At 45.3% G+C, this 27077-nt stretch overlaps 1 protein-coding gene across 1 annotated transcript in view; it reads right to left on the minus strand.

Moving 5' to 3' along the window:
* The window catches only part of LOC138642474 (protein transport protein Sec23A), a 354941-nt gene that overhangs the window by 301546 nt on the left and 26318 nt on the right, over positions 1–27077 (minus strand). The window contains exon 2 of the mRNA XM_069730653.1: positions 3901–4142. Within this exon, the coding sequence (XP_069586754.1) occupies positions 3901–4121 (221 nt within the window). The 5' untranslated portion in view covers positions 4122–4142. The remainder of the gene's footprint in view (positions 1–3900; positions 4143–27077) is intronic.

Here is a 27077-nt window from a genome sequence, read left to right on the forward strand (position 1 = left end):
CTGCCTGATATATATGACACACTAGCAGTACAGCAGAATATACACTGTGTGCGAATTTTAATCTCCCTTTTTTTTGGGGGGAGACACAGAAGCACAACTCTGGCCCAGTGGTATAACAGTAAACTATGAACGTGGCAGAAAGTGGCTGCCTGATATATACGACACACTAGCAGTACAGCAGAATATACACTGTGTGCGAATTTCAATCTCCCCTTTTTTTTGGGGGGGAGACACAGAACCCAACTCTGGCCCAGTGGTATAACAGTAAACTATGAACGTGCCATAAAGTGGCTGCCTCATATATACGACACACTAGCAGTACAGTAGAATATACACTGTGTGCGAATTTTAATCTCCATTTTTTTGGGGGGGAGACACAGAACCACAACTCTGGCCCAGTGGTATAACAGTAAACTATGAACGTGGCAGAAAGTGGCTGCCTGATATATACGACACACTAGCAGTACAGCAGAATATACACCGTGTGCGAATTTTAATCTACATTTTTTTTTTTTGGGGGGGGGGGACACAGAACCACAACTCTGGCCCAGTGGTATAACACAACACTATGAACGTGCCAGAAAGTGGCTGGCATTATTATTTAAAAAAAAAAATAAAAATAAAAAAAATAACAAGCTCCCTACAATGAGCTCAGGACAAGTATGGCAGCAATAAAAAGGACTGCTTAACACAAAAATGTGGACAAATAAACAAGATAGGTAACTGTGCAGAAAGGAGCAACAGGAATTTTGCTTTAAAAAAAGCAGTTGGTTTGCACAGCATCATGCACACAGCTATGCAGCTGCTGCACTAAAATACGACCTCCACTGTCCCTGCACAAAAAGGTGGTGTGGGACAGTGAAAATCGCTCCAGCACAAGCGGTTTGGGGGTTTATATTTCCTCCCTAACTCTGTCCCTGCTTCTGACTAACTGCAGCAACGCCTCTCCCTATGCTCAGATCGGCAGAAGTAAGATGGCGGTCGGTGTGCACGCCCCTTTATACCCTCTGTGACGCCACAGACAGCAAGCCAATCACTGCCATGCCCTTCTCAAAGATGGTGGGGACCGAGACCTATGTCATCACGCTGCCCACACTCTGCGTCCTCCTTCATTGGATGAAAAACGGCGGTGACAGCGTCATATGAAACGCGACTTTTGGCGCTCTGATCGTGTACTGCATGGCCGATCCCACTGTAGGATCGGTTCGGGTTTCATGAAACCCGACTTTGCCTAAAAGTCGCCGATTTATGAAAATGACCGATCCATTTCGCTCAACCCTAGTGCTCAGCATAAATGAGTACACCACTTTGAAAAGTAAACATTTTGACAAGACCCATAACATAAAAGGAAGGTTAATAGTAAAACTTTCATTACAAAATCTTTACTGAAATTAGTTGATGTAAAAATTAGTACACCCCACATCAAAAACTACTAAATCTAGTACTTTGCCTGCCCTCCATGTTTTTTATGGACAGCACCGAGTCTTCTAGGCCTGGAATGGACAAGATGGCGATATTGCAACAGCTATCTTTTTCCATTTTACAAGAACAACCTGGATACTGGATGGGAGCGCTCTATCTGGCGGGAGGTGAAAAGATGTCACTGGTCCAAATAGTAGTAGCCACAACTCAGCAATCAGGAAGTCTAATGGGTGGCTGGGGTGTGGTGCAACCCTGAACAAACAGGAGGGGATTAACCATTTAAAGAGGACTTTTAACCAAATTTTTAATGTTGAACAGGACACACGGTGTAATAGTGGCTACAGAGTGGAATAAAACTTTTTTATTTGTTTTTAATTTTTTCTTTTCATTGCGGAAATGTTATCAAAGCATTTGGCACCTAATGAGTTAACTTTTGTTAAGTCCAAGTGGGTGGTGGGTGTTGGCAGATGGCAAATCATACAATGAGAAGTACAAGCCCTCAATGAAAACACCCACTTGGACTTAAAGGGAACCTGTCACCACTTTTTTGCTCTATCAGCTAAAAATATAATTTAATTGATTGTCAGGTATGCATTCCACAGATATATTTGAAACCCCCTGACACCCCATGCATCACCCGTAAAAACCTTTTTTATTTGTCCCGCGCTGTATGTTAATCTGTTCGGTCTGATGGGTGTTGCCTCGGTTCCCTCACTCCTCCCCTCTTCGGCTTGCTGTACACATTCTTCGCCGTGAATCTCGCAGAGCGCGTACAGACTTTGCGTGTGCACATTGCAATGTGACCTCGCACGTGCGTAGTATGCCCAAGTGTGGGAAAAGCCAAAAAGCAGAAAGGCGTAGTACTGGCGCATGCGCCGTACTGCTTTTCGGCTTTGCCAGCAGTTGGGCAAAGCACGCGCGAGGTCACATTGCAATGCGCACGCGCAAAGTCTGTACGCGCTCTGCGAGATTCACGGTGAAGAATGCATACAGCAAGCCGAGGAGGGGTGGAGTGAGGGAACAGAGGCAACGCTTATCAGACTGGACAAAACAGATTAACATACAGCACGGGACAAATAAAAAAGGTTTATATGGGTGATGCATTGGGTGTCAGGGGGTTTCAAATGTGGACTGTATACCTGACAATCAATTAAATTATATTTTTAGTTGATAGAGCAAAAAAGTGGTGACAGGTTCCCTTTAACTAAAGTTAACTCATAAGGTACCAAATACTTTGAGTGCTAATTTCTCCACAACAGTGAGACAAAATTAAAAACAAAGTTTTATTCTGCTTTGCAGAAACTATTATATTGTGTGTCCAATGCAACATGGAAAATTTGGTGAAAGGTCCTTTTGTAAGTGCTTCTGGTCCATAGGACAGACTCGTACTGTACTAAAGGCAGATCTGGCCACTAATGACAGAGAGAAGAGGGAGGCTACCAAAACCTTGATTCCTGGAAATTATTTACTAGCCACACATTTCAAATATAATTGATCCCAAAAGGCCACGTTCACACGTTGAGTAGTTGGTGAGTTTTTTACCCCAGTATTTGTAAGAAAAAAACAGAAGTGGAACAATCAGAGGAAAAGGATAAAATAAACACATCACCACTTCTGCAGTTTTTACCCACTCCTGGTTTTAGCTTCAAATACTGAGGTAAAAAATTGACCAAATACTCAATCTGTGCATATGGCCTAGGACTGAGTACCAGACTAAGGCCACGTTCACATGTTGAGTATTTGGTGAGGTTTTTCTTACCTCAGTATTTGTAAGGCAAAACCAGGAGTGGGTGAAAAATACAGAAGATACAGAAGTGTTGACGTGTTTCTATTATACTTTTCGTATGATTGTTCCACTCCTGGTTTTTGCTTACAAATACTGATGTAAAATACTGAACAAGTGCATGTGGCCTTATAGTCTTCATTCAGCAGAATAAAGTAATAAATAGCAATAGTGAAAACCTGTTGTTTTTTTTGGGTGGAGACTCTGTGATGTAGGGCTTATTCCTGGAATATAAGTTAGCCCTGCTCCACATACAGTACCTGTAATAATAAGTTACGTCCTCCATGTGAATCATAACGTATCACTACAGTTCTAATAATGGTGGCTGCTCGAGTGCCTAGTCCCTTCCCCGTGTTTCTCCGCACACTGTGGCCTATGTTCACCTGGTACACAAGGGCTCTACTGTATTTGTTCCAGAAACATCAACATAGGCCCAAACAGGAATATGCCATTTTGCACACATATTTGTCTTGTACAACATCAACCACTGGCTCCAACGAAAGCTGCATGGCTCCTATCAAATAATTTAACTTTTAATCCTATACTATGAGATGTACGGCAATTGCTATGAGTTAGAGGGAAAGTTTAATTCTGACATTCTCCGACCTCCTGAAGTTTAATACCCTTTTATGAAAGTCTCTAGAACTTCTTGAACCTGTATAACATTCAATTTTGCATGGTATAAGAGCACTTACCAGAGAGGATTGAGAACTGCTCGGCAAGTGGTTCTGCTGCATAGGACAGGCTCATACTGTATCGGAGGCAGGTCTGGCCTCTCCTTTAGTGGCGTAAAGAGTGTTGCTACTGGAACCACCATTCGAGTCGCCTCTAAGCGACTTGATGGCCACACATTCCAACTGAAACGGACTCCATCCCTATCTTCGTTCTGCTGAATAAACTCCAAGAAGGTGGTCATGGTAAAGTGTTCAAACAAAACCTAAAACAAATGAATATATGTTTAAATGAACAGATACATGTGAAACTTAGTAAATATAAGATTCTACATGTGCCTGAAAACAAAGTTTAATCAATATGTAGCCATAGGGTCACAGCTGCTCAGGGCCAGCCCCCTGCCCATACACCCCTCACACCACACCAGCAATGTTATTAAAACAGGGCAAGAACCATATTCAACTAGATTTGTGTCCTAAGGACGCATAGGTACCATTGGATACTCCAGTGGGTCGGGGAGTCTCCAACTCTTTGTTCTGCCATTTATCTTCACAGAACACAGATCACTATGTGTAGGACAATGATTCTGATGGTTGCCATGGCAACCCAATGCCAAATAGTGAGCCCAAGGGTCTGCCAGCTGTGGTGGCCTGCCATGAGCATGGACTAACAAGCCATGTGTCAGTGCAAGACTGACAGGTCTCATACCCTAGAGTGCAGTAGACCACCAGTCAAAAACTAAAATCTCCAACTCTCATAGTTGGACTTTGTGAACAAAGTAAAAAGAAAAAAAATAAATAAATATTACACAAATGTGAAAAAAGCACACAAAAAAAATAATCACAGTAAATTAGTTTGTAGTTAAAGAAAGCAAGTGTAACATAATAACAAACAAAGTACACATACGGTAATTAGAATCGCCATATCTGGAAAAATAAAAAAACAGCTAGAAAACTGTTGCATTATTTAAGCAGTACAGAGAATACCGTAAAAATAAAAATAGATAAACCCGTACAAAAATGTAACTTTTTCACTGTACTGACACAAAAAAATGGAATAAAAAGCTATCAAAATATCATATGTAAACAAAAATGGTATCATTGAAAATGTATACTAATCCCACAAAAAACAAGCCCTCATACAATTCTGTAAAAAAATAACATTATAGCTCATAGAATTCAGGAATGCAAAACACAAAAAAGTTATGTAAGTGTGGTATTAGTGTAATCCTGACCCAAAAAATAAAATAGCTTCTCCACGATCTTGGAAAAATAGGTACGTGTAAGGGCGTATCCCTGCCTATGACGGGGGCTCCGGCGCCGATCTGATCAGCTGTCATGTGCCTCTAACATGTAAAATTCTGCTGCCAATCTCTCACAGCAATATTTAACACGAGCCGGCCAGAAGTGCGTCACAAGTTCCGCCCATCGGCGCCCCGTCACGTGATTTTTGCTACAAATACCAAATCTAAAGCCCTGCTTTGTATAGCACAGATGATCGGATGGTTGGAGCTTCAAGTCTTCTAAGGGAACTATTAAGACCAGTAAAAAGTAAAAAAAAAAGTTTAAAAAAAATTAAAACAACACAAGTTCAAGCAGGGCCGGCTCCAGGTTTTCGAGGGCCCCGGGCGAAAGAGTCTCAGTGGGCCCCCCCCTTTAACACATACCCCGATTTATGATGCCCAGATACGGCAGAGAAATGTATAGTACAATGCCAGATTTCACTTCTTACATGAGTGACAGCTATTGTAGATTCTGCAGTGTATATATACAGGAGGAAAGGTGCTGTGCAGTGTATATATACAGGAGAGGTGCTGTGCAATGTATATATACAGGAGGAAAGGTGCTGTGCAGTGTATATATACAGGAGAGGTGCTTTTCTGTTTTGAGTTTTTCTATGAAACAAAGACTTTTCTACATAAACAACTTTGTTTGGTTTTGCGGCCCCAACAGATCTGTGCTACAAAGTAACAGGCGGCTCAGGCATTAATGAGGGACCTGATGCTGAATCCTTTCCACAAACCCTAATGACCCAATTAGTGCCCTGTCATTAGAAGCTCATTAAACGCCTCCCTGTCCCAGGCAGTCATGTACAGTATGGGGGGATCCTGCAGCCCACCCCCTGACTGCTCCATACCATACACTGCCCTCTGTCGCGCTCACTATTATCCTGTGCATTTCTCCGTCATCGTTACCCCATGTTACACTTGTCACCCCCCACTACAGAGTAGCAGGGCAACCAATGTCACCCCCTCCCGGACCCTAATGGCAGCAGGAAATGTCTGCTCCTCTATTGGGTTGGAACCCGATTTAATCAAGGAATAATGTGGATTTGTTGCCGGTGGCTGCAGGGGAAGGGTTAAGTGATGCCATGTCCTTGGTGGGAGCAGTGGCAGCTGCTGGGACCTGGACAGACACAACCAATGTTGCTGTGACTGCACAGTGTGACCTAGAGGAGAGAAGCTGAGACTCCGGAGCAGAAATCACCCACATGCCAGCACTGGGCAGAGTCCCTCCAGTCTCCAGCCTGGGGCCACGGGGCCCCAATGTACAGCCCACAGCTCAGTTTTATCCATGGCAGCAGCTCCCCTTCCTCCTGGCATCTGGTTAACCCCATTTATGCGGGTCGGATTGTTATCTTTAAGGTTCAGCAATAACCTTCATACAGATGGGAAGGGGTTAAGCTTCTTCCTACCCCACTGGTGCAGGTTTGGTGCAGCATGCATGTATTCTGGGTGAGCTGGGTGGCTACAGGCTGCACCCCACCAGCTGCTCCTCCAGACATCACCCACATTTTTAGGCAGCGGAGACAGACAGACAGCAGACTGAGCCACAACTGCAACCACTGCTGGATACCATAACACTCACTCAGGCTAGGTTCACACTAGCGTTGCGCCGCCCTGCGACGCGTGCGTCGTTTTTGACGAAAATCGGACGCACAGAAAATGCTACATGTAGCGTTTTCTTGCGTCCGACGCTAGCGTCGGAAACGACGCACGTGGCGAAAAACGCCACCAAAACAACGCACGCGTCCCCTATGTTAAACATAGGGGCGCGTCGCCGCTGCGTCGCCGACGCAACGGCGGCGCAACGCTAATGTGAACGTAGCCTCAGGGCAGCACTGGTAGGACGGAGCTCCTCGGAATCTGCCTGATAAGTTCAGCTCAGCACTGCAGCCACCCAGGGGGGAGAGCAGAGAACGTGCTGTCTCCGCCCACAAACAGTCACACTGGCTGCCTTCTCTTAACCCCTATGTGTGCCTGCCTGGCTGCACTGACTGAGTGAGAAGATGCTTGTGTCAGAGCTGGCACATAGGGGTTAAGAGAACGCAGCCAGCAGTGACATTGTGGGGGGAGAGAGCATGTTATCTCCTGCTCTGCTCTCCGTGGGCCCCCCCCTCTCCCCAGGGCCCCGGCATTTGCCCGCTGTGCCGGGTGCTGACGCCGGCCCTGATTCAAGTCATTCCCCTTTACCCTCACTGAAAATAAAACAATTAAAAAACTACACATATTTGATATCGCTGCATTCAGAAATGTTCAATCTATCAAAATATAAAGTAAATTACCGTATTCCAATTGGTAAATGGAGCAGCAAGAAAAAACTCAAAATGTCAGAATGACTTTTATTGGTTGCCGCAACATTGCAAGAAAATGCAATATTTGGCAATCAAAACATTACATCTACCCCAAAATAGGATAAATAAAATGTCAGGTCAAAAAATAAGCCCTCGCCCAGCCCCAGATCCCAAAAAATGGAGACACTATGGGTTTCGGAAAATGGTGACATACGCAAAAAAAATTCTTACAAATTTCTGATTTTTTTTTCCCTCCACTTAAATAAAAAAGAACCTATACATGTTTGGTATCTACGCACTCGTAATGACCTGGGGAATCATATTGACAAGTTAGTTTTAGTATTTAGTGGAAATGGTAAAAAAAAACTGAAAACAATTGTGGAATTGCACCTTTATTACAATTTTATAGCACTTTTTTTCAATACACTATCTGGTAAAAATGAATGATGCCATTCAAAAGTACAACAAACTATTTGTGTTAAACACGTGTGGGGTTAGAATAGTCACTACACCCCTAGAATTCACCAAGGGGTCTAATTTCTAAAACCAGGTTATTTTTGGAGTTCCCTGCTCTTGGACCTTCTGCAAACGACTCCCATAAACTATTTCACTTTGAATTTTTATGCCCTTAAAACATAAAATAGTTCATAAAGAACATTTAACGTAAATCTACTTTGTCATTGTTGTTTTTTAAACAACTTTGTCATTTCTTTGGATGTTAGAAGGGCTAAAAGTTTAGTAGCAATGTTTAAAAAATGTTTCAATGAATTATAGTGACTCTGAGGGGTCATATACCATAAAACGCCTGATAAATTAATGAAGAGTGGAGGAAGAAACAAAATACATTTTTTTTCAAACAATGTTGTTCTATCCCCAATTTTTTCATTTTCACAAGTGTTAGGCTGCGTGTCCACGATCAGGATAGCTGGCGGTATCGTCGGAGCGGCTTAGCCGCTCTGCGGTAAGCCCCGCCCCCTTCTGGAGACGCGATGATGCCGGATGTGTTCACAGCACACATCCGGCATCATCGCTCCCCACCATAGGGCCCTGTGCTATATCTTGCGGCGACGCAGCGTCGCCGCAAGATATACGGACATGCTGCGATCTGAAAAGACGCGCAGCATGTCCGGAGTCGCAGGGCCGCCGCGTGCGTGTTACCACGCATAGTGGAGACGGGATTTCATTAAATCCCCTCCACTATGCTGTAACATCTGGACGCTGCGTGTCTGACGCTGCGGCTCTATGCAGCGTCAGACACGCAGCGTTTCCTGATCGTGGAAACAGACCCTTAAAGGAGAAAATAGACCCCACAGTTTTGTTGATCAATTTATCTCAAGTACATCGATACCTCATATGTGGTCAGAAACTACTATTTGGGCGCGCGTCAGGGCTCAGAAGGGAAGGAGCGCTATTTGTTTTGGGGTTTTTTACGCAAATTTCGCTGGAATAGTTTGTTTATGTCACTTTACATTTGCAGAGCTCCTGATGTGCCAAAACAGCAACAACAACAAAAAAAAAACCATTTAGGAAACCACACCCCAAGAGGAATTCATGTATGGGTGTGATGTGCATTTGAACCAACAGGTGCTTCACATAATTTTATAATATTGGGCAGTGAAAATTAAATATTAAAATGTTTTTCCACAAATATTATGCTTTAGCCCAAAATTTCTCATTTTCACATTGGCAACAGGAGAAAATGGACATTGAAGGTTGTTATGCAATTTCTCCTGAGTATGCCGATAAGTTGTCAAAAACTGGGAAGGGAAGAAGTGCCATTTGACGTTTTGTTTTCTAGAGTAGATTACGGATGCCAAGTCACATTTGGAAAGCCATTGAGGTGCCAAAAAAAAAACAGACCCCCTCCCTTCCCCCACAATTAATGTTCTTTTAGAAACTGCTCCCCTTACGGATTTTATTATGAGTGTATTGGGCATATCCAACCCACAGAAGCTTCACAGAATTTTATAACATTGGGCTGTGAAAATGTAATATATATATTTTTTCCTCTAAAATATTGCTCCAACAGCAAGATTTTAACTTTCAAAAAAAGGGGTTAATAGTAGAAAATAATTTAGTATAAATAATTTGTTAGTCAATTTCTCTATACTATGCCTATATACCGCATGTGGTCAGAAACTACTTTTGAGGCACAGTGCAAAGCTCAGAAGGGAAGTAGCGCCATATTACAGTGCAGATTTTGCTGCAATGGTTTGTGGGTGCCATGTCACATTGGCAGAGCCCCTGAGGTGAAACTGAGGCTCCCCCCATTCAAGATCATATCTTACAAACTCCACTCCTCAATAAATTAATCTCTGAGTGCAGTGATCATATTGATACTACAGGACTGTCACAGAACTTTATGCTATTGGGTGGTGAAGAGAAAATAATTACAATTTTACCCCTCATTTTATCTTTTCACAAGGGGCAATGGCCCCAAATTTTGTTATGCAACATCTCCCAAAGATAATAGTACACCATACTGTATATGGCAGTACAATAGTGTTTGACCACACGCGGCAGGGAGTAGGAGAGACGGAGCGCTATTTGACTTTTGTTGCGCACATTTTCCTACAATAGTTTGCAGAGCACCTTAGTGCCAGTAAATCAGAAACCCCAACAAATGTCCCCATTTTGGAAATTAAACCTGTTTGGGAATTCATCTATTGGTCTAGTGAGGATTTTGACTTCATTGGCGTTTTCCACAAGCAAGGGGGCAGTGGATGTTGCCGAGTGCAAACTGCAAATATGCCAATGTAGTGCCCAATACACTGTAGTGCCCCATAGATTGTACCCAGCTGTACTTTTGGAGACACACACCCCGTAAATTGTTACGTTGGCTCTCCCCTCTATAGAAATGCCAACATATGAACACTCACCGTGGTTTAGGCACACTGTAGGGCTCATTAGGGATGGTGACATTTGGATTTGGCAGTAGAGACTTTTCTTTTTGGGGCAGTCATCGTACTTTACCAGAGCCTTTGAGCTACCAGTAATGTGGAAACCCCCTATAATTATATTGACAAACCTGAGTGGCGGCTTGATTTTGGTCAACGGAGTTAAAATTTTTATTGGTGCCATTTTGGGGTACATAACATTATGGATATTTAAGGCTAAGTGAAAGTGAACCTGTCAGATGATACATGCTGTGCAATCTGGTTGTATTATGTCAGCCTGGTATGCTAGACCACACTACAGTCTAGTTGGACAGGCGGGTCCCTGGTGGCTTCTTCCCGATCGCTGCTCTGGAGAGACAGGTCTCTGCCTACATGCGAGTATAGGCAGAGATCTGTCAGTCACTGGCAGCGGGTGGGGAAAAGCCACCGGCGAGACCCGCCTGTCCAAATATTCTATACCATGGTCTCAGTCCCCGGCGGGTATTGAAGTGTTTTTGTCTGAAACGCTGCTGCATTTCAGAGGGAAACATACCTGGATGACATAATACAATGGAATGGCCAACAGTTATTAGCTGACAGGTTCACTTTAAGATTTATCCTACGCTCTACGCTGAACACTTACCACAGGATTTCTGTCTAAATATCAGAAATACGTGGTGCAGATGGAATCCTGGATGGATCCAATCACTATCATGAGGCAGCAGAGTTACTCTGGATTCCACCTGGCCTATGTTCTGGCACTAGAGTATTATACAGAAAAATGGATGTAAGTGCTCAGTGTAGAGGATAGAGAACTGTGAACAAAACTAAGGCTGGGATCACACTTGCGAATGCGAGTTTCTCGCATTGAACTCTTAAGTGTGACCCCAGGCTAACTGCAATTTTTGGGAAGCAGAATGAACAAATCAACAGCAATTAAAGTGATGCTTTAACTTTTACTTTTTTTTTTTATCTGCACCATGAGGTCTAAATGAAAAAAACGCTTAATTCTTCAGGTCAGTAAGCTTACAGTGATACCCCATTTATATTCCATATTTTTTAAATTATAAAATGCACTTTTATGATCCCCCAAATTAGGAGGAAAATGGGGGTGCTTCTTATAAACCAAACACTTTTGTTACTGATGCTGCAGGCCCAGAGCTGGGGGTGTTGTGGTGGTCCTGCGGTGTGCAGGGGTGGTATGGTGGCAAGCAGTAGCCCTGCGGTGGTGGCATATCGCGGCCGCCATTCTTCTTCCGGGGTCCGGCTTCTCACTCGGCGCAGATGGAGGAAAGCCGAGATCTCCATCCTACCCTGCCTCTACGCGATGTCTCCAGGAAAATGACAGCGGATGCGACGCAGGCGCAGATAGAGATCTCGGCACCAAGATCTCACAGACTGCAACTTATTTGTGATTTGGCATTTTATTACAGCAAAATCACAGATCTAAAATAATTGAACCCAAGTCTTTTCCAATGACAGCTTTACCCAGAGTTTTACTATTTAGTACATAATTCTCCACTTTATTTCTTGACTTAAGTGCATGACTGTACATTATTATACGTTAAATTTCAATTGCAATTTCTTGGCCCAAGACTCCAGGTTATCTAAATACTTATCGCAACAGGTCCATAACCCCTCCACAGAGAGAGAGAATTTTAGTCTTAGAAGAGGTTTCACAGGTACCCATTCAGATGGAGACGTTTTTTCTCAGCGAGGAAAGGCAAGTGTAGGACCTGGTATAAGAGAGATGCCGTAAAGTGGCTACCAGGTACACATAAAGTTGGCCATTTTTATGCGCTAAACGCTCTCATTTTTCATATTTCTAGTGCAGTAATGCAGTTCAATTTTCGTGTTTCATGTTTGCATGTTTTAGCGCTGCAGTGTGCTGCCTTATTTACTTGATCTAAATACTTATGTCTTATGATGTTATTCTCCATTATGTTAATTAACTTGAAGAGCTTTGTATCCTATCATTTGGAAATATTGAACCTCTACTCTGTATGTCCTCTACAAGGTTACTAACGAATCTATTAAAAGAGGGCCCGATACTGACCCCTGTGATATTCACTGTGACCCAATCATTAATAAACACCCTTTGTTTTCTATTACTGAGACAGTTGTTAATCACTGACGTTGATGTTGAAAGTGCCACAATCCAGTCAAGATGGTAGTTCTGGAGCACCCCCCTCCCCCCACGAGCAGATGGATTCCTATGACAGCTGGGAGCCAGCTAAAGGCCCCCTTGCCTGTCAGGTGATCTCTCCTGTGACGTCATCCATGTGGCTTGGCGTCATTGGAGTCTTTAAAGTTTACACTATAGCACTGCTGTATATGTATCGCAGGTTCAAGTCCACCGAAAGTAACTATCAAATGACGCAAAAAGTTGAATTTTTGTTTTCACAAAATTACAAAAAATCTTAAATATATGAAAATTAAAATCACACCCTTTTCCCCAGTGAACAATACAGAAATGCAAAAAAATATACATGTTTGGTATCGTTGCATCCAGAAAAGTCTAGTCTACCAAAATATAAAATTAACATTCGGTGAAAGCTGAAAAGATGAAAAAAAATCAACACCACAATTGCATTTAACGCAAAAAAAAGTTCAGTAAGTGATCAAAACAAAATATTGACTCCAAAATTGGGTACAAAAAATCCAAAACACCAGCTCCCAAAACAAAAAACAAGGCCTACACAGCTCCACTGATGGCAATATAAAAAAGTTATGGGTCTTGAAAAATGGTGGCGCAAACCAATTTTTTTTTTTTTTTATAAAATTCAGGATTTTTTTTTTCACGTCAATAAAATAGTAAATTAACTATACATGTTTGGCATCTCTGCAATTGTATTGACTGGGAGAATCACGTTTCCAGGTCTCTTTTAATGCACAATTAACGCTGTAAAAATATAACTCAAAAAACAATGGCAGAGTTGTGGGGGGTTTCGTTCACCACTCCACAGCCTTTGGAAATTTAAGTCCTCGTATGTCTATCTCAGTGCAAAAGTTAAAAAAAAAAAAGTTATGGCTATGAGAAAAAAAAAAAAAGAGGAAAAACTTAAAATGCAAAACATGAAAACTGGATGCAGACTGAAAGGGAACCTGTCAGATACAAAAACACTTTATAACATGAGATATTGTGGTAATCTGCAAGCAAATAGAATTTAAATCTGTTGGTTTACTGAAATATGATTTAAAAGAAAATATTTGTTTTTTTACTCTCCCTGCAGTCACTGGTGAGATTGCATCACTTTCTTCAATAAAAAAATGAGTGTAATATTTTGACTCATTTCTTTGATTTGGTTCTCTTTATCTACTTTTTAAGACTTGTGTAAAAATATGATGTAGATTCTGTCAAAATTTATGGAAAATTAAGGAAAACTCTTAAGAGTTAAAGGGGTGGTCCGACATACAAAGTCATTTTTATCCTGAATCCCTATTTAATGCCACAATGTAAACTATTTTCTAATGTACATGAATTAATAATTCCCTATCCTACCCTCACTACACTGACAGCTTTTCTTTTTTACCTACTTCCTGTTTGATGACGCTTCGTTTGAGAATCCCCAGTGCATGCTGGGACACTGAAACAAAGCATAATTAAGGGCAAAGGCTGCAGTCACTGTTACGGCCCCTGTCCCCACACTGAAATAAAGAGCCATCAGTGAACTTCATTTCAGAGGCTGGGCTAGTTCCTGTGCAATGTGCACAATGACAGCGCTATTGGTTGCCGGCTCAGATCGACAGTAACGAGCTGGCAACAGAGCGCACTGTCAATGTGCGTTATTAGAATACCCTGAGTGCAGAGGCCAGCGCTGGCCTCACAAGCAAGTGACATCACTTACGAGGGCAGCACTGGTCTCTGCAAGCTGGGGAATCTTAGAACACACGCTTAGGCTATGTGCACACGTTCAGGATTTCTTGCAGAAAATTCCTGAGAATTCCGGACATTTTCTGCAAGAAAACCGCATGCGTTTTTGCCGCGATTTTGCCGCGGTTTTGCCGCGGTTTTGACGCGTTTTTGCCGTGGTTTTGCTGCGTTTTTGCCGCAGTTTTTTCCGGACACTTCCGCAAAAAAACGGAAAATTAATGAACATGCTGCGTTTTTTGCCGCGATGCGTTTTTTTTGCGGAAAAAAATGCATCATGTCCACAAAACATGCGGAATTCATTCTAAATGATGGGATGCTTATTGTATGCATTTTTTTTGCGGCTTTATAGCGTTTTTAGCGGGAAAAACCGCGAAAAAAACCGCAACGTGTGAACACAGCCTAACAGTGCTGGCTCGCTAGTGCTGATACATAGCGAATCGTTTTTGGTGACACATGGGTCTTCATTTTTATGTCATTCCCTTTCACTCAGCCAAGAGCTGCTTTGCCAATGTACTGGGGGGAGTTTTATGGCCGAAAGGTATTTACGACCGGCATTTCCTGCCGTGTAAGCTCTTGTCCAGCTATAAGTGAACTAGAAACTTCTAGAAATTCATGAAAGTCCTTTGTTTGGTTTTTGTAAGATATTAGGCAAACCTTTTAAGTTAAGAATACGAAAATATATATTCTTAGAGTCCATCAGAGGATCTATCTATCACTCTAAGCACGGGTTTTTAACTCCATCTGGTAAAGAAGTAGGGATTTCTCTGTAAATATGTATCCCAGATAGGATATATTTGATCTCATTAGAATGCTCACGTTAATCCGAGATGAATGCTGGGTTTGTTATGACTATGACGTTTTGTAGCGAAGTTATAGAAAGTAGAGAGAATAGTTTAAAGTTTAGTCAGAATGTAGAGAGAGGAGGGTCTGGATAAACCAGCCTTTCTGTGATGTCACAGCCTTAAGGTTTTAAGTGTCTGGCAGGCTCTGAGGAGTCACTTCTTCTTGACTTCTTGTCTTTTCCTGGAGAGCGCTGAGCACGTCCAATGAGCTGGGACGTATGGAAAAAACTCCCCTAGCCTGGTGCCTGCCATGCTTTGAACATGTGAGTGTTACCTTTTCTCATTTAATCCCTGTTTATTTCATAATTACCCTTGTACATATTTGCAATTGTCTCATTTGTAACGTCTTTATAAAATATTTTTGATAAAGCACTGCCTAATTTTTTATGGGATATAATATTATATGTTAGTTCATTCTCCATGCTCTAGACGTACCCTGTCTCTTGAAGGGAAATACGCTACTGTTGTGTTGGGTTAGCTTCGGACCCGTTTAATCGAAGCTGGTGGCAGCGATAGTGTGCTGACTTTTGGGTTATGCTGAAGCGACTGCGGCGTTGATAATTATTGTTCCTGCCTGAGTGGGAGTAGTTCATCGCGTCGCTGCAGTGTGCCCAATAGCCAGTACATAGCAGGCAGCCTTTCTAGCGACTAATTACCCCAGGTGCAGTACCTAATCTGACCTGAGAGTAAGGGGGGCGCCAGAGAGCTGCAAGTGTTAAGTGGAACTGTAAGCGGGATATACATAAATCCCTGCAGTTTGTGGTATATTGAAAGCAGTGGGATACCTAAAATAAGCCCCTGCTGGAAACTAAGAGGTCAATAGCCTGGTGTGTGTTTTTTCATCACATTGTTAGCAGTGGAGGGATAACTAAGATAAGCCCCCTGCACATGTGATAGCCGTCTGTTGGCCTAAAGTCACCCCGACCCGTGACGTAGGGGTGACGGTCACGGTGTGAATCGTGACAAATTGGTGGCAGCAGTCAGGGATTCCTGACAAATTGGTGGCAAGGCGGTGGGATATATTAGAGCATTAGTGATTTGGTTTGAGCAATCATTCCTCTCACTAAAATCTTGCAGAAAGTTCTTGCGAGGACTCTGCGCAAATAAGTTTGGAGAACGAACTCAGTGTTTTATTAGTCTTGAGACAATTGCGTACTGGTAATTATCCCCTCCCTTCCTCTTCGTTTTTCTATCCTATCTTTTATTTGGCAACCATGGCTGCGAAAGGGGAAGCCTGGTACAACCAGCAGAAGAAGGACTTTCTCGCTGGGATATGCACGTGCCATGGCCTGAACCCCCAGGGTAAGACCAAGGCTCAAATGGTCGCTGAACTGGTGCAATTTGAAGCAGACCAAGCCAGGCCACAGAGCCCAGAGGCCGCAGAAGGCAGCACAAGCGAACATGGTGCTGCAGCAGAGGTCCAACCACTGAATACGGGCCCTACTGGAAACCAGGGGGGTGCAGACCTCCTCCTGCAGCTGGCTCTGCAACAATGCTCCGCAGATGACCTAGAGAGACGTCTGCAGCTGATCCAGCAATACCAGGAGCGAACCGAGCGAGAGGCCCAGGCCCAGCGAGCCGAGCGAGAGGCCCAAGCGGAGCGGGAGTACCAGCTGCAGATGGCCCGACTGCAAATGCAGAGGTTGTCCCAGACCAACCGTGAGCCCAGTAGCGCTCAGACACCGAAGCCCCGGCCTGATCACTTTCCTTTTATGGAGAAGGACGGAGACTTGGACACGTTTCTGCGGGCCTTTGGGAAAGCCTGCAGACAGTACCGGCTGCCTACAGATAAATGGGCACGATACCTGACACCAGGGCTGAGAGGCAAAGCTCTGGAGGTTTGCTGCCCTCCCTCAAGAACAAGTTGGAGACTATGAGGCCATCAAGCAGGCCCTGATAGCAAAGTACCAGCTTACTCACGAGGTGTACCGTAGAAAGTTCCGGACCCTCCAACGTGGCCCACACGACAGTTACAGTGATGTGGTGCATGGACTGGGGACTCACTTTGACCAGTGGACCCAAGGACTGTCAGTGACCACCTTTGCACAGCTGCGAGACCTGATGATCAAAGACCAGTTCTTTCATCTTTGCCCAGCTGAGGTGCGACAGTTTGTGATGGACAGAGAACCCAAAGACGTGACGAAAGCAGCGCAGATTGCCGATGCCTATGAGGCCAACCGTAGATCGGAAGCGCAGAAGCCAGTCACCACCAGCTGGAGAGGGTGTAAGCCTGCAACCAACGCCAGTATCCCTGCCAGCCAACACACCAGAGGTCCTGTCCCCGTGGCCAACAACACCAGACCTACCACCGAACCTCGCAAGTGTTACACCTGCAATCAGACTGGTCATATCAGTCCCTCCTGGCCAACCAAGCAGAAGAACACCCCAGCCAAGGCCCCTGGGCCTAATGCAGCAGTTCTTTTGGTGGGTGGTGTGGTTGGGAGGGTGTGTGACAACGTACAGCACGTCACTGTGGGAGGCTATGTTGCTACAGGTCTCAAGGACACCGGGGCTGAACGAACCCTCATCCGACCCCAACTGGCGGCCCCTGAAGAAATCATTCCGGGGAAAACCCTAACTGTCACTGGGATTGGGGGCATCAGCTGTCCCTTACCGATGGCCCGGGTTTATATTGATTGGGGTGCCGGGAACGGGGTGAAGGAAGTGGGGCTGTCTGATAATTTGCCCACTGATGTTTTGTTGGGGACTGATTTGGGGAGGTTGGTTGCATACTACGTTCCTGACACCCCTCCCCAATCTGCTAATGAGGGTAAAGTTAACCCTGATGATGATGATGATGGGAAATCACATGTGTTCCCTGACCATGCTTTATCTTGTAATGATGCATCTAATAACCATTTTTTCCCTAGGATTGATGGTGAAAATGTTGTACCTGTGCCAGCTGAACCTGATAATGATTTTTCTGTGAAGGTTAATGTGTCCATAAGTACAGGCGTGCCCAGCCACGTCGCTCTGCGGAGTGAGACGGCTGAGGAACCCCTAACAGGGGCAAGTGTCGGTGCTACAGGAAATGGGGAGATGCATCGGAACCGTGAGGAAGGTGACGCCATGAAAGTGACCAGTGCCACCGAGGAAGGTAACTGGCCCATAAGTAGCACTTCCCCTGGAGTGTTGGGGGTGGATGGAGAGGTAGAGCCCATAGCAGCGCCGGCTGATGGGTCTGTAGAAACCCCCGGAGAGACAGCCTACGTATCTGCTGTCACCCGCAGTCAGAGTGCCCGGAACGCAGATAACTGTCTGCCTTCCGGACCCTCCTCAGTCATCAGTGTGACTGAACCAGAGGTGGACCCAGAGCAGGTCCAAGAGGGTTCCCGTGGGGAAGGGACCCTGACGTCGCTTTTGGCTTCCCCTAGCCAGGAGTTTCAGGCCGCTCTGCACACAGATGCGAGCCTAGAGAGTTTGAGACAACTCGCCGGGACGCGCTTCTCCGAGACTGATAAGGAGAAGGTGTTCTGGGAACAAGGAAGGTTGTACCGGGAGACAGTACCCGGAGAATCACAAAAGGAGTGGTTGAGGGAAAGACAGCTGGTCGTCCCGCAGCAATTCCGGGGTGAGTTGTTGCGAAATGCCCATGAGATCCCACTAGCTGGACACTTGGGGATCAGCAAAACTAAGGCCCGGCTGTCTCAACACTTCTATTGGCCTAAGATGGGGACAGATGTGTCAAACTACTGCCGCTCCTGTATCACTTGTCAAAGAGTGGGGAAGGCGGGGCCTGCTCTTAAGGCTCCCCTGATCCCTTTACCAGTGATAGAGGAGCCTTTCCAGAGGATCGCGGTGGACATTGTAGGCCCGCTGGCCGTCCCCAGCAGCTCTGGAAAGCGATATATTCTTACTGTGGTAGACTACGCTACCCGGTACCCAGAGGCAGTAGCTCTGTCGTCAACTAGGGCAGATAAGGTGGCGGATGCCCTGTTGGCTATCTTTTCACGTGTAGGATTTCCCAGGGAAATGCTTACTGATCAAGGGACCCAATTTATGTCTCGCCTAATGGAGGCTCTCTGTAAGAGAATGCAGGTGAAGCACCTGGTATCGAGTGCGTATCACCCACAGACCAATGGTTTGTGTGAACGCTTCAATGGTACCCTCAAACAGATGCTACGCATGCTGGTTGAGACTCAAGGGCGCGACTGGGAGCGGTACCTCCCACACCTGCTGTTCGCTTACCGAGAGGTTCCGCAGGCCTCGACGGGGTTCTCCCCCTTCGAGCTCCTGTACGGCAGGCGAGTTCGGGGGCCCCTTGGGTTGGTAAGAGAATCCTGGGAAGAGGAGCCGAACCCTTCTGAAGTGTCCATAGTGGAGTATGTCATGCGCTTCCGTGACAAGATGCAGACCTTGACGTGGTTGGTGCATGACATCATGACGCAGGCTCAGGCTGACCAGAAGCACTGGTACGACCAGAACACCCGGGAGCGGACCTACCACGTGGGTCAAAAGGTGTGGGTGCTGGTCCCCGTACCAACGGATAAGCTTCAGGCAGCCTGGGAGGGTCCGTACGTTGTCCACCAACAGCTCAACCCGGTCATGTACGTGGTCACGCTTGACCACGCTCGGGGTAGGCGAAAGGCCTTTCATGTCAACATGATGAAGGCTCATCACGAACGTGAACCTTTTGTCCTACCGGTCTGCAGCTTGCCCGAAGACGGTGAGGAAGACACCCTCCTGGACATGCTGGCCCAAGCTAAGGCCAATGGGTCCTTCGAGGACGTGGAGGTAAGCGCCTCGTTAACTGAACCCCAGCGGTTGCAGTTGCAAACCACACTGGAACCCTTCCGGGTCGTGTTCTCCAACCGACCTGGGAGGACTCAGTTAGCAGTCCACGAGGTGGACACCGGGAATCACGCCCCACTACGGCGAACACCCTATCGAATCTCTGACCAGGTGCAGCAGATTATGCGCCAAGAGATCGATAAGATGTTACAGCTGGGGGTGATTCGACGGTCAAAGAGCGCGTGGGCATCACCTGTAGTTCTCGTGCCAAAGAAGGACCGGACCACCCGGTTCTGCGTGGACTACAGGGGGCTCAACGCCATCACAGCCTCTGACGCGCACCCAATGCCGCGCATCGAGGAGCTGCTGGATAAGTTAGCGGGCGCAGATTACCTAACAATAATGGATCTGAGTCGAGGATACTGGCAGATTCCCCTGAGCCCCGAGGCGCAGGAGAAGTCCGCCTTTATCACACCCTTTGAACTGTACGAGTCCACGGTCATACCCTTCGGCATGAAGAATGCCCCTGCCACTTTCCAGCAGATGGTCAACCTCCTGCTTCAGGGACTGGAGAAGTACGCCGTGGCGTACTTGGATGACATTGCCATCTTCAGGTCCTCCTGGGAGGAACACCTGCAGCATCTCGAGGAGGTGCTCAGGCAAATTCACCAAGCAGGACTGACTATCAAGCCGGGAAAGTGCCAGATGGACATGAGGGAGATTCACTACCTGGGGCACCGGGTAGGCGGGAACACCCTGAAGCCAGAGCCGGAGAAAGTGGGCGCCATCGTGAACTGGCCCACTCCCGTGACCAAGAAACAGGTGATGTCCCTCCTGGGCACTGCAGGGTACTATAGGCGCTTCGTACAACACTATAGTAGCCTGGCAAAACCTTTGACGGACCTCACCAGGAAGAAGCTACCCCACATTGTCAACTGGACAGATGGCTGTGAGGGGGCCTTCCAGGCGTTGAAAACTGCACTGTGCAACGCCCCTGTGTTGAAAGCAGTCGACCGTTCTTGGTGCAGACCGACGCCAGCGAGTTTGGCCTTGGTGCTGTGCTCAGCCAGGTTGACTCGGAGGACCAAGAGCACCCCGTGTTATACCTGAGCCAGAAACTTTTGCCGAGGGAAGTGGCCTACTCCACCATCGAGAAGGAGTGTCTGGCCATAGTCTGGGCCCTGCAGCGCTTGCAGCCCTACTTGTACGGTCGCCCCTTCACTGTGGTGACCGACCACAACCCTCTGCACTGGCTAAACACCATGTGTGGAACCAACGGCAGGTTGCTATGCTGGAGCCTTGCCCTTCAGCAGTTTGACTTCACCATTGAACACAAAACGGGCAAAGAGCATGGGAATGCAGATGGACTCTCCCGCAAGGGTGAACCTACTGAGGTGCCCACGGAGGCATACCGTGGGGTACTGCCTCCCTAGCGCACACCAAAAGGGGGAGGTGTCACGATATGGTATGAAATATCATATAAGTAGCTTCTCTTGCTCAAGGCTGTGGGCTAACAAGCCCCCCCTTCCCTTTCACTCAGCCAAGAGCTGCTTTGCCAATGTACTGGGGGGAGTTTTATGGCCGAAAGGTATTTACGACCGGCATTTCCTGCTGTATTAGCTCTTGTCCAGCTATAAGTGAACTAGAAACTTCTAGAAATTCATGAAAGTCCTTTGTTTGGTTTTTGTAAGATATTAGGCAAACCTTTTAAGTTAAGAATATGAAAATATATATTCTTAGAGTCCATCGGAGGATCTATCACTCTAAGCACGGGTTTCTAACTCCATCTGGTAAAGAAGTAGGGATTTCTCTGTAAATATGTATCCCAGATAGGACATATTTGATCTCATTAGAGTGCTCACGTTAATCCGAGATGAATGCTGGGTTTGTTATGACTATGACATGTTTTGTAGCGAAGTTATAGAAAGTAGAGAGAATAGTTTAAAGTTTAGTCAGAATGTAGAGAGAGGAGGGTCTGGATAAACCAGCCTTTCTGTGATGTAACAGCCTTAAGGTTTTAAGTGTCTGGCAGGCTCTGAGGAGTCACTTCTTCTTGACTTCTTGTCTTTTCCTGGAGAGCGCTGAGCACGTCCAATGAGCTGGGACGTATGGAAAAAACTCCCCTAGCCTGGTGCCTGCCATGCTTTGAACATGTGAGTGTTACCTTTTCTCATTTAATCCCTTTTTATTTCATAATTAGCATACAAAGCAAGGAGCCAGCACACCGAGGAAATGCAGGAAGCCCGGAACTCCGTCCTGACGTGACGTAAGGGATATCCAAGAAAAGGAAGAAAATGTTCCAGCTTCCAAGTAAAATATACAAGTTTTAATCCAACATATTAAAATGAGGAGACAACTCCTGGGACGGCATCATACACATAGCTCGCTTTACTATGTGTATGATGCCGTCCCAGGAGTTGTCTCCTCATTTTAATATGTTGGATTAAAACTTGTATATTTTACTTGGAAGCTGGAACATTTTCTTCCTTTTCTTGGATATTTCATAATTACCCTTGTACATATTTGCAATTGTCTCATTTGTAACATCTTTATAAAATATTTTTGATAAAGCACTGCCTAATTTTTTATGGGATATAATATTATATGTTAGTTCATTCTCCATGCTCTAAACGTACCCTGTCTCTTGAAGGGAAATACGCTACTGTTGTGTTGGGTTAGCTTCCGACCCGTTTAATCGAAGCTGGTGGCAGCGATAGTGTGCTGACTTTTGGGTTATGCTGAAGTGACTGCGGCGTTGATAATTATTGTTCCTGCCTGAGTGGGAGTAGTTCATCGCGTCGCTGCAGTGTGCCCAATAGCCAGTACATAGCAGGCAGCCTTTCTGGTGACTAATTACCCCAGGTGCAGTACCTAATCTGACCTGAGAGTAAGGGGGGCGCCAGAGAGCTGCAAGTGTTAAGTGGAACTGTAAGCGGGATATACATAAATCCCTGCAGTTTGTGGTATATTGAAAGCAGTGGGATACCTAAAATAAGCCCCTGCTGGAAACTAAGAGGTCAATAGCCTGGTGTGTGTTTTTTCATCACATTGTTAGCAGTGGAGGGATAACTAAGATAAGCCCCCTGCACGTGTGATAGCCGTCTGTTGGCCTAAAGTCACCCCGACCCGTGACGTAGGGGTGACGGTCACGGTGTGAATCGTGACAAATTGGTGGCAGCAGTCGGGGATTCCTGACACCCAGGATTCTGGAGTGAAAGCTTTGCAAAGTCTCAAAGCTTAGGTTCAAATTTGTGACTTTTAGTGTCTTCCCACCAGTTTCTCCTAGCTCTGCTAAAATGGGTGCAGCTGAGGCAGGACAGGGGTACATATGGGGCATAATTCATGACATACTGTGGCGTTTCCTATGCCACAAATCTCACTCCAGTACCTGACTGCAGTGAGATTTCTGGAGTAGCACACCTCTTCATGAATCAGTAGCATTTGACTCCAGCACCCCTCTTCATCAAGACCAGAATGAACAATACCGGTCTAAATGAATCGGGCTCTAGTCTAAGATGGGGCCATATTTCAGAAGATGAGCAGAAGCAAAAAATAAGAAATTCCAGATTCAGAAAAACACTGGCAGACAGTCAGTCATTATATATACAGTGGGGCAAAAAAGTATTTAGTCAGTCAGCAATAGTGCAAGTTCCACCACTTAAAAAGATGAGAGGCGTCTGTAATTTACATCATAGGTAGACCTCAACTATGGGAGACAAACTGAGAAATAAAAATCCAGAAAATCACATTGTCTGTTTTTTTAACAATTTTTTTGCATATTATGGTGGAAAATAAGTATTTGGTCAGAAACAAACAATCAAGATTTCTGGCTCTCACAGACCTGTAACTTCTTCTTTAAGAGTCTCCTCTTTCCTCCACTCATTACCTGTAGTAATGGCACCTGTTTAAACTTGTTATCAGTATAAAAAGACACCTGTGCACATCCTCAAACAGTCTGACTCCAAACTCCACTATGGTGAAGACCAAAGAGCTGTCAAAGGACACCAGAAACAAAATTGTAGCCCTTCACCAGGCTGGGAAGACTGAATCTGCAATAGCCAACCAGCTTGGAGTGAAGAAATCAACAGTGGGAGCAATAATTAGAAAATGGAAGACATACAAGACCACTGATAATCTCCCTCGATCTGGGGCTCCACGCAAAATCCCACCCTGTGGGGTCAGAATGATCACAAGAACGGTGAGCAAAAATCCCAGAACCATGCGGGGGGACCTAGTGAATGAACTGCAGAGAGCTGGGACCAATGTAACAAGGCCTACCATAAGTAACACACTACGCCACCATGAACTCAGATCCTGCAGTGCCAGACGTGTCCCACTGCTTAAGCCAGTACATGTCCGGGCCCGTCTGAAGTTTGCTAGAGAGCATTTGGATGATCCAGAGGAGTTTTGGGAGAATGTTCTATGGTCTGATGAAACCAAACTGGAACTGTTTGGTAGAAACACAACTTGTCGTGTTTGGAGGAAAAAGAATACTGAGTTGCATCCATCAAACACCATACCTACTGTAAAGCATGGTGGTGGAAACATCATGCTTTGGGGCTGTTTCTCTGCAAAGGGGCCAGGATGACTGATCCGGGTACATGAAAGAATGAATGGGGCCATGTATCGTGAGATTTTGAGTGCAAACCTCCTTCCATCAGCAAGGGCATTGAAGATGAAACGTGGCTGGGTCTTTCAACATGACAATGATCCAAAGCACACCGCCAGGGCAACGAAGGAGTGGCTTCGTAAGAAGCATTTCAAGGTCCTGGAGTGGCCTAGCCAGTCTCCAGATCTCAACCCTATAGAAAACCTTTGGAGGGAGTTGAAAGTCCGTGTTGCCAAGTGAAAAGCCAAAAACATCACTGCTCTAGAGGAGATCTGCATGGAGGAATGGGCCAACATACCAACAACAGTGTGTGGCAACCTTGTGAAGACTTACAGAAAACGTTTGACCTCTGTCATTGTAATATATCCTTTGTTGGCAAAGTATTGAGATGAAATTTTGTTTCTGACCAAATACTTATTTTCCACCATAATATGCAAATAAAATGTTAAAAAAACAGACAATGTGATTTTCTGGATTTTTTTTTCTCAGTTTGTCTCCCATAGTTGAGGTCTACCTATGATGTAAATTACAGACGCCTCTCATCTTTTTAAGTGGTGGAACTTGCACTATTGCTGACTGACTAAATACTTTTTTGCCCCACTGTAAATAGAAAATTGATTGTAGCACTCTAGTATGGCCACTGAAATTATCACAGGGATACAGCAACAAAGAGCAGACAGAATATTGTGGTGTCTGGTTACATGAACTCCTGCACTTATTAGAACCATTCTATTAAACAGTGCAGGGTTAATTAGTTCAGTTGTACTCATGGAGCTCTGTGTCCTGAATTGTCTCAGCCATTCAGTGTTGACCACGCCCATTTGGTATTCAAACTCGCCACTGGCACTTGAGAGTTGCCAGTGATAGTTTTTTACTTCCTGGTTTGGAGTTGAAGAAGTTCAATGTTTGGAGTAGGCAGTTGGAGTTTTTCAGGAGATTGCTGCGTGGATTTGGTTTGCGTGTTTATCCTTATCCTCTCTCATTTGGTTTGTGCCTCCTATACCTCCCTTCTTTCCCACTCTGTTGTTTTGTGGGTGTATTTGCAGTTTTATTTTATCCCTGTCTTCTCTGGTTAGCATTTTCCAATAGACTTTGGCCTCACACCTCCCTGGGTGGGCAGGGAACAGATAAGGGTAAAAATCGGAGCATAGCAAGGTACCTGGCGTCTGTACCATTCAGGGTAATCCAGGGGACAGGGATAGCATAGGGCGCTCCTAGTTCGAGGGATCGGTTAGGTGCCCGCGGTGTTGTGAATTCTGCTCTTGGGTTTCCTTCCAGTGGTTGTAGGTGGGAATGCAGTTGTGTCTGACTTGCAGTCCTGGCCAGGTGTATCGGATGATTACAATTCTGACTGGGATATTTAGGTGTGCAGGATCCTTTAGTCCTTTCCAGTTGTCAATGTTCCTTGTGAAGTGTTGGATCACTTTCTGGCTTCTCCTGCTTAGCTGCCAAATTCAGCAAAGATAAGTGTTTGGTTTTTGTATCTGTGGCACACTGCTGTGTGCTTGTTTCAGTTTCATTCCTGCTCTGATTGTAGGATTCACTGGAGTTGCAGATTTACGCTCCTACATCTTTTAGTTAGATGTAGGAAGTTTTTTGTATATTCTGCTGTGGATGTTTTGAAGGGTTTTAATACTGACCGCACAGAACTCTGTCCTATCCTGTCCTATCTAGCTAGAGTAGCCTCCTGTGCTAAATCCTGTTTTTCTGCCTGTGTATGTTTTTTCCTCTCCGACTCACCGCCAATATTTGTGGGGGGCTGTCTATCCTTTGGGGATTTTCTCTGAGGCAAGATAGTATTCAAATTTCCATCTTTAGGGGTATTTAGTCCTCCGGCTGTGACGAGGTGTCCAGAAGATGTCTGTTATCTGGGTTGTTTGTGACCGGTTCTCTAAGATGGTTCATTTGGTGCCCTTACCTAAATTGCCTTCCTCTTCTGATTTGGTTCCGTTGTTCTTTCAGCATGTGGTTCGTTTGCATGGTATTCCGGAGAATATTGTGTCCGACAGAGGTTCTCAGTTTGTTTCTAGGTTTTGGCGGGCCTTTTGTGCTAGGCTGGGCATTGATTTGTCTTTTTCTTCTGCATTTCATCCTCAGACAAATGGCCAGACCGAGCGAACTAATCAGACCTTGGAGACTTATTTGAGATGCTTTGTGTCTGCTGATCAGGATGATTGGGTGGCCTTCTTGCCATTGGCCGAGTTTGCCCTTAATAATTTGGCTAGTTCTGCTACCTTGGTTTCGCCTTTCTTTTGTAATTTTGGTTTTCATCCTCGTTTTTCTTCTGGGCAGGTTGAGCCTTCTGACTGTCCTGGTGTGGATTCTGTGGTGGACAGGTTGCAGCAGATTTGGGCTCAAGTGGTGGACAAGTTGGTATTGTCTCAAGAGGAGGCTCAACGTTTTGCTAATCGTCGTCGGTGTGTTGGTTTCCGGCTTCGAGTTGGGGATCTGGTCTGGTTGTCTTCCCGTCATGTTCCTATGAAGGTTTCTTCTCCTAAGTTTAAACCTCGGTTTATTGGTCCTTATAGGATTTCTGAGATTATTAATCCGGTGTCTTTTCGACTGGCGCTTCCGGCCTCTTTTGCTATCCATAATGTCTTCCATAGATCTTTGTTGCGGAAATATGTGGAGTCCGTTGTTCCCTCTGTTGATCCTCCGGCCCCTGTGTTGGTTGATGGGGAGTTGGAATATGTTG

The sequence above is a fragment of the Ranitomeya imitator genome, chromosome 1 (genome assembly GCF_032444005.1).
Source record: "Ranitomeya imitator isolate aRanImi1 chromosome 1, aRanImi1.pri, whole genome shotgun sequence".
Lineage (NCBI taxonomy): Eukaryota > Metazoa > Chordata > Amphibia > Anura > Dendrobatidae > Ranitomeya > Ranitomeya imitator.